The 8,545-nt window shown below is 42.9% G+C and overlaps 1 protein-coding gene across 1 annotated transcript; it reads right to left on the bottom strand.

The window, feature by feature from the left end:
- Positions 1 to 1,879: 1,879 nt before the first annotated feature.
- Fam110c (family with sequence similarity 110 member C) lies at positions 1,880 to 6,429 on the bottom strand. Its single transcript, XM_057785985.1, has 2 exons — positions 5,357 to 6,429; positions 1,880 to 2,255 (listed from the first exon to the last, which is right to left on the bottom strand). The coding sequence occupies exon 1, from the start codon at positions 6,351 to 6,353 to the stop codon at positions 5,373 to 5,375; it is 981 nt and encodes a 326-aa protein (XP_057641968.1). The 5' UTR covers positions 6,354 to 6,429; the 3' UTR covers positions 1,880 to 2,255; positions 5,357 to 5,372.
- Between the last annotated feature and the right edge of the window lie 2,116 nt (positions 6,430 to 8,545).

Genomic DNA, 8,545 nt, shown 5'->3' with positions numbered 1-8,545 from the left:
TCTATCCCTGTTAGAGTAAGGATGAGGGTGCTATGTAGCACACTCTACTGGGAACATTGTGAAAGAACTAACAGGACTCCTTAGATACTGGCCAAATCACAAGAAACTGAACTGTAAAATTATCTTTGTACCCTTGTCTAAGATAATTTATATATTGATACAAATTAAAATTATATTTGTTATATTGGATATGCTCCTATTTCTGTTTACAATATTTGTGCACTTATGCAAAGTTATTCTGTCATATTGTATGCATGCATGTTTCTACCTCTGCTTAAGACATCCTGGATATTGATGCAATTTTAGGATATATTTTTCATATTGCACTATACATTTCTATCTCTGATCAAGATACTTACATAGATTGTTTACATTTTGGGGTCATTGTCCTCATTTGCTGCATATCTGTTTAAAGGCTGATTAATTTTATAATGTGAAACCTTAGTCTTTAAGCTATACAGTTTCAAGAATTACAAGTCAATAGTGACCCATATTTGTCATACTTAGAGTTAGACTAGTCAGATTCTCTAAATGCACGGAGATTGTATTCCACATAAACAGCTAATCTTTAAACTCCTCAAAGAACTGCAGAATAGGACATCTAAATAACTCAGGATTCTGCTGACACAAGACACGATTGCTCCTGGCAGTACTGATCTACTCCTGAGATGATATTGAACACCAAAGACACTCCACTTGGAACTTGTTTTCTTCTTGGAAAAACTGGTATTTGGGCAAAGAATTTCCCTTGCCTTGACTACTGACAAAATGCACGCTGTCCAAACCTGAGAAATATGATACAAGCAAAAATGACTGCTGAACCTTGTGAAGACAGGTTAAGACACTCTTTTGAATTTTCCTGCCTCTGAAAATGGTTTGTCAGATGCTCTAGGTCTTAGCCAAATTTGGTAGCCCCAACATTACAAATGAGACTTTGGATGATTGTCCAGGTAGCCACTGTCTCTGTCGTTTCTTGAACCTTTTGGAAGTTGTTTGTTTTCATCACAGCTTACTCAAGAAATATTATTTTCCTTCTCAAGTCTTTGATAGAGTTGAAGACTAAATAGTCATAGCTACTTTCCTCTCATAACTTGGCTAAGACATTTTAGTATAAGATTTAGACTCCTCAGGATAGGACAGCTATTGAAATAATCTCTGTCATTTGCTCATTACCTTAGACTGAACATGTAGCTTGTGTTTCTTGCTTGAGGCTGTTCATGCGGGTTGTAGTTCTATTTTTGTGTATATATTTTTGCCTTTTCTTTTTCCTGGACAATACTTGATATTTGTTTTTACTGTATATAGTTTTGTATTGGGTTTAGAACTCTCTTATTTAGACAAAAGGGGGAGGTGTTGTGGGAATTCATTCAGCCAATAGCCTCTTGGGTATTGGCCCATTAGGGCATGGTCTGAGGTACCATAAACACAGACAGAAAGCGTGCTTGCTTTCTCTCAGTTGGTGGTCAGAGTTCGGCTCACAGCTTCCAGTGTCCACAGAGGACTGTGGCTCTCTATCCTTATTGTGAGTTTATCCCCCAAGTAAGTAAATACTTGTTATCTTGCATTCCAGGCTCTTATGGACCTTCTTAATTACACATACATTGAACAAGTGCAAAAAGAGGACTTTTTTTTTTTGCAACCTCTCTAGTCTCATGATTCTCACAATGGTTGTTTTTATATATTTATGGCCAAGAAGAAAGTGGCATTAACAAAATGAACCATGAAGCCTTAAAGTGATTTTAAATGTCCTCTTCAAATCATTACAAAAGACTATCGGTTGTATAGTATAGGAATAACTATAGTTTAGTTATAGTAAAGCTTGGAAACCAATGTAAGTGCCAAGTGATGGTCTCAGCCACAGCACTTAACAGAACGCCTCTTTGTGCTTACATAACTTTAAGTAGCATAAATTAGTTGAAAGGAGTATACTACCGCATCCATGCTTGATTTCATACTTTCTTCTTTTCTTTGAAAGCATCTATTTACATATTATCAAAACACATTGCAGGAACTGTCAGTACGTCAGACAAAAAAAAAGTCCTGAAAATATTCTCCAACAGCAATCCTTTCTTCAGCTGCCTTTCGAGATGCACGCTTATAAGGAGGCCGCCTCTCACAGCTACTAATGTCTTCCTGCCCATCTTCACCACAGCACTTCATCATGGCTAATATACAAGTCTGGTCAGTAGAATCAAACACATGGCTCAGGAGTCCATTCAGTCTAAGGGTCCCTTCATCATGGAAAAGTTTGCTTCCTGTGGAGAAAACAGAAAACAGGAGTCACATCTCATCTGCTATAAAACATGCAACAGAACATGGCCTCTCCTTTCTTTGGTTTTATAATAGTTCTATTATTTCAATACATCTTTCTTGTGTTTTAAATTTTGAAAAATTTTTTAGGTATGTTAAAGAGGGCTTTTATCTGGGTTCTTTGATAGAAAAATATCTCTGTCTACAAGCTTTTTCCTGGAGTTTTGAAATTTCTCTTTTCTTTCAACAGCTCATACAGTGGAATACTGACAAACCCTTCCACCTAAAAATACTGGCCTAGGGCTGGGCAACAAAACCAAAAACAAAGTAGGCTGTCTGATAGAACACTCGAGGCAAACAGATCCCATCTTTCCTACATACTAGCATCTCCAATAGGACCAGGTGCTGATCAGGAAGCAGAGAAGGATGGCCTTAGTATCTTTGGGTCACTTGTTTGCTTATCCTCTGTTCCTGGAGACACTGTCGAGCTCCCAGTGCAAACCAAGAAGGGAACCAAGTACCTATTTTCCAAATATTAGATAGAGTTAGGACTTCCACAGGTGCTCTTTCTTTCCAAAAAGAAATGAAAAGGTGGCTGTCAATATCTGATTTTTTAAATCCAAAAATCAAGCCATTTTTATCTCTAACTACCCAAGGACAAGTTATTTCTTTTATGTGAATATTAAAACCAGCAATTTGTGTATTTTAAGAAGTCAGAAAAACCTACATTTCTTTAGGTAATAACTTGATTAATTGATGCATAGGATGATAATTGAAAATTGAAAGTGTAAGGTCAATTCTCATGATTTATACTCTAGGAAACATTACTAAAATCGTCCATGTGTGACCGTCCGTCTACTCACATGTCCCTAGGGGGCGGTGTGAAAATTCTATGATTTGTATGCAGTTACGCTATTTTCAATTTTGACCAGCAACCATTTTTATTCCACTGGGTAAGAAACCTATAAACTTATGCTTTAATTCCAAGAAGGATATTTTATTATAAATTATAGGTCTCTGTCTACTAAGTGAACAAAATACTCATTAACATAAGTGGTCTCGACCTTCCTATTGCTTCGACCCTTTAATGCAGTTCTTCAGGGGTGGTGACCCCCCCCCCACAAAAGTATTTTTGTTGCTACTTCCGAACTCTAATTTTTCTGTTATGAATAATAATATAAATATCTGTGTTTTCCGATGGTCTTTGTTGACACCTGTGCAAGGGTTGTTAGAGCTCCAAAGGGGTCTACAACCCTTGGGTTGAGAATCACTGATGTAAATGGCATTTAGTCTTTCACTTCTAAATCCCACCTTTGATCATCTCAGATACTCTGTAATTTTCCTGCAATCCTATTTCAACACACATGTAAGCTAGAAGAAAAACTAGAGCCAGAGATGCTTTGGTGTTAGCCACCTGGATTGGAGTAGGTGGATGGAGCTGTGGGCTCAAACAAACACCAGCTCAAGGAGCTAGAGAATGCCCAGCAATGTCACTTCACCGTCCCAAGGTTCCAGATATCTCTGCAGTGCTTATATAGCACAGGCTGCTTTGTGCTAATCTTTTAATAGATTAAGTTAATGGAGCAAATTTTATGTGATGATGCCAAAACCATCCGGAAATCTTGAGAAAATAAGGGTGGGTATTCTCTGGGTTTTACTTTAGCTTATTGGTACAGCATCTTGTTAGCCCAACATTATTTACACCCTAAGTTTATCTTATGGCAATTTATGTTTTCTTATGCCTCATTCAAATAGGCAATTTTTTCTCCCCTTGTGCGTCAGAACAACACCACCAACAAATGTAGATTATTGGCTACACAGAAAAGAAAACACCGAAGCAGAACAACCTTTCTCTGTCTCCTTTCCTTTTATAGACAAATAAGTCAGCCCTAGCATGTGTGCCGGTGAGATGGACTGAGCCCTTTGCTGGTTTCTTCTCTCTCCATACCTACTCATCCACTACCCCCTCTATGTCTCAGTGCTCAGAGCTGCACCATGGTACCCTTGCCACCGCCCACACGACTCAGATTCAAAGACAATTCCGTGAAAATACAAACGGATGCAACATTTTCTGTTATTTTATTGTTACTATTTGTATACCTTCCTTGGGGACTTGAACTAGTGTAATATGCAAATCTTCAATAAATTATAATGAAGAACTTAAGTTTGAGTCTTCTGAAATCAAGAAAAAATAATTCACGTTTCCTTACTATCTTTCTATCTGTATAAAGACCACTCAACAACTCATTCATAAACACAAGTTGGCTGAATATAAGCATCTAAATGTCTGCCCCCGTGGAATTTCATATTCTAATAAGGTGTCTTCAGTTAGTATTCATCTCAGGGACAAAAAATGTGATTTTTAAAAATTTTCACAGTAACTTGCTCTCAAAGGCAGAATGAAAAAAAACCTGTTGAAATGTTTAAATGCCTTGTTCGCAACAATACTCCTTTAAAGGTGTCTCTTCCTTCCTATTCCCAAGGTATATTCAAAACAAAAGAGAAAGAAGGAGGTGTGCAACCTTAGCATCTTTGCACAGGCCGAGGACAGAGAAGTGTGTGGTTACTTCCTAGACCAGGAGGTGCTTACACTCTGTCTTATCATCTCTGGCAAAACAAGCAAGCAAAAAAACAAAATCCACCACAACAAAAACCAAAACAAAACATATTTTTCTTGCTAAAGGAGTACCAAGATCTCAAAACCTCAAAGCCTAGGATGGGGATGGGGGATCTCCAACATCTTGCTGGAAGTGAGATATCAGGGCTTAAGGGGAGCTGAGAATGCCCGTTAGACACCAGAAAGGCCCACCAGGAGTTTGGCCAGGTGCATAACGGCCTAAGCCTCAGAGTTTACTTTCAAAACAGGAGTTAATGGGAACGTAAGACTGACAGTTGGACTATTTAGTACTTCTGCCTTCTACCATCTACACTGCAATAAACCAGCAGGGAGAGCGTTAACTGAATGACCTTTCCAGGTACTCAAATTCAATACCAGGAGGGCAACTGCAAGCCTTCATACTGTAGGCTCTGTTTTCTAACCAGGAGCTGTGATTGGCCAGCACCCAGTTTAGTCAACACATATAAACACACCCCCCCACCCTCTAACCTGGATCAGACATCAATCAGGCAGGTCCCTGCAACCTCTGGCTGGGGGTTTCTTTGGCCTTCTTGCAGGTAAACAGCCATTTTATGATACGGGCGTTCCTTTCTACTACAGAGGTGGTGCTGGGCATCTGCTCCATGAGCTCCTCTTCTTGAAGCCCGTCCTCGCTGTGCCTGGAGAAGCTACTATCAGAAGTAGCCATGCTCACGCTCCGCACTTTGAATGTAACACAGTCGGACCCAGCAGAGAAGTTCTCTCTCCCAAGAGCCTCCACCACTTCAGGTTCCAGGCCGCAATAAAGGAAGAAGTTGTCGGGTTCGGCCCTGGCTATCGAGTAGCGGGAGCTGAGATCTGACTGAGAGCGCTGCAATCCTCTGCGACGCGATACCCGTAGCTCCCCTGCGGAGGGTGCGACAGGAACCTTGGAAGCCACCTTCAAAGGCACATCTGGGGACTCCGTGGCCACTACAGGGGTGGGAGGTGACAACGGAGTGGCTAGGCTAGTGGCTACCGCCTGATCGGACTTGGTCCAAGTGGCCTCTGTTTCCTTCGTCTTGCCCTCACCTGACACCACGGTCGTCTCAGGGGCCACTGGTATTTTGTCCTTGGGAGACCCCTGGGAAAACTTCTTCACAGTCCCCACTCTGGAACCGTCTGTTCCTGGCCCTCGGACGAATTCGCATTTCTGTCGGTAGATGACCAACGAATCAGGTCTCAGCGGCTTCCGAGGGATAACCCTGCGGGCTACGGGAGCTGGAGGAACAGCCGAAGGAACTGGGTTGCGGTGCTGCACCCCTGGGGTCTCAGGGACCCTGCCCTCGGAGACAGAACCCTGGCTGGATCCCGGCGTGCTCCGAACGTACTTGGCGCGGTCGGCCGCCAGTCTCTCCACCGCGCTCTTGCGCGCTGGCAGTGCCGTGTGAGTGTCCTCCGCCGCCCTGGGGTCCCGGAGAGGAGGTCGCATTCTGGCAAGTGCGTCCACGGCCGACAGGGCCCGCATTCTTGCAGGACCCGAACCCACCAAGCTGTCGTCCAGTAGAGACCACTCCTGTTCCGGCGCCAGTCTGTCCGAGTCAGTTCCGAAGTCCGCAAGGGGTGGGGAAACACGCCCCAGGGCCCCTCCGCCCAGATCCGGAGTTGGGGCGAGCCAGAAGGGCCGGGAAAGGTGAATCACTCCCGGCTCCAGCTCGCTCCTCCCACGCAGACGCCTGGCCTCCTACACCTGGCGTCCCCGCCCCGTGACCCGCTGCAAGGTGTCCCCGCCCCGTTACCTTTCTGTTTCCTGAGCCCCATCCCTGCTACCTTATCCCTAGGCTCTTCTGTCAGGTGTCCCCTCTCTTCTCTTGTTCTCCTACCTATTGTTCCCCCATCTTCCCTAACTCCGGGAATACCCCACTTCCTGATCTCCAACCACTGCTTCCAAACATTCCCCTCTGACCCTTCCCCCGCCTTTCTCTTGGAGAGTGGAACAGAGAACGACCGCTAGGGACTGCTCAGTGCCAGGTAACTGAGGCTTCCTTCCAGTTCCCAAAGTCCTTGAGGTCTTTCCTTGTTGGGAGTTCTCAATTCCAGAGATTAAGGTGAGGGGAAAAAAAAGCCCATCTCCACTCCCCATCCCTCCCCAATATAGAAACCACCCTTATCCTAGTATAGCCTCGGCTTTCCCTGGAACTTGCTCTGTAGACCATGCTCGCCTCGAACTTATATAAATCCACCTGCCTCTGCTTCCCAAGTCCTAGGATTAAAGGTGTACTCCACCACCCGTCCTTTTAATTCTTAAAGTGATCTCATCGGGTTTGGAAATTTTCTGATTTATTTCTATAGCTTCAATACACTACTTGAAAGGAATAGGATACGAAAGAAAAAAAAAACAAAACAAAACACTTTCCAGGTCAAAATTAGTAGGTGCTGGAAAAAAATGAAGAGCCACCTTAGACTTGGCCTCAATCCAGAAGTCATTGTCTTGTACTTCAAGTCTCGTTGCTTTTTGAGAAAACCCCTAACACCTTCAAGAATCACTCCTGCTTGTGCTAATCCAGGCGATGAGAAAATCTCGGGTTCCCTGGGTAAGGAAGATCAAAATAAGAATGCTGAGAGCTTAAGAAAATACTTTCAAAATTCCATCTTTCAAAAAGTTGGACAGAAAACAAAAACTATCTGCCAGACAAATGAAGGGTACGTTGTCTCCTGTGTGGAGGCCAGTTTCAGGTCTTGCTGAAACTGTCTCAAGTTGCAGCTAAACGCTCTGGACCCACAGCTGCAGGATTTAGTCCAGTTCTTTCTGGAAACCAGCTGTGTGTCACTGCAGCAGGGGGCACAGATGCCTTCCTAAAGAAGAGAGGATGGCTGCAAGTATGTTTAGTGAGCCTGAGAGAAGAGCCACATGGAGACCCAAGTCGACTGAAAATCAGATTGTCTACATAGTCTAGATGGAAACGCAATCCTTTTCTTCTTGGCTGGAAAAAAAAGGAGGGTACTCAGTAACTTATGGGGTGGGTAGAGAGAAATAGAGAAACCATGAGACAGAAGACAGAGAGTGTCAGAAAGGTTATGCTTTCTCCAACAGACTCAAGGAAGCCCAATGTCTAGCTTTTTTTTCTGCCCACAAGGCCAGATACTACACACCAAGTCTAGTGTCTGTCAGAGGAAGCGGCCCTCACGTTTGAGGGGAGTGGATCCTTCTTGCTCACAGCAGCAGCAGTTATGACGAACTATAAACACGCGTGCCTTCGATATGTCTGAACTTGACCTCACCATCACTAATCATTTAGTTTGGGGAAGGCAGCCAACTTCTTCTCTTGGGTCTTTGTTTTTTAATCTGCTGATTCTGTGCTCATAATTTGCAATGTCCATTCTGATTCAGTATGATATAGCAGGTCACGGCTTGGTCTCTACTCCTTAAGAAACTGTAACAAAGGACCCTGTGCCTCTGGTTGTGTAAGTAGAGCTCACTGTGTCCATCTGATAGCTTTCTAATTAGTAAGATGGCTTACATAAAATTCTTTGCATTGGGCACAGAGCAAGTTTTCAATGTTAAAATAGTTATTGTTTCTATAATGGTTATGAGTTAGTCAACTATTTTCCTTTCCAATATTGTTACTGAATTCAGGTAAACTCGAACACATTCAAAATAGTAACCCTTCCTAGACTTTTTTTGTTGTTGTTGTTGTTTGTTTGTTTTGTTTTGTTTTT

This window comes from Chionomys nivalis, chromosome 1 (assembly GCF_950005125.1).
Source record: "Chionomys nivalis chromosome 1, mChiNiv1.1, whole genome shotgun sequence".
NCBI lineage: Eukaryota > Metazoa > Chordata > Mammalia > Rodentia > Cricetidae > Chionomys > Chionomys nivalis.
The sequence above is the reverse complement of the archived record's forward strand: the minus strand, read 5'-3'. Positions and strand labels throughout refer to the sequence as shown.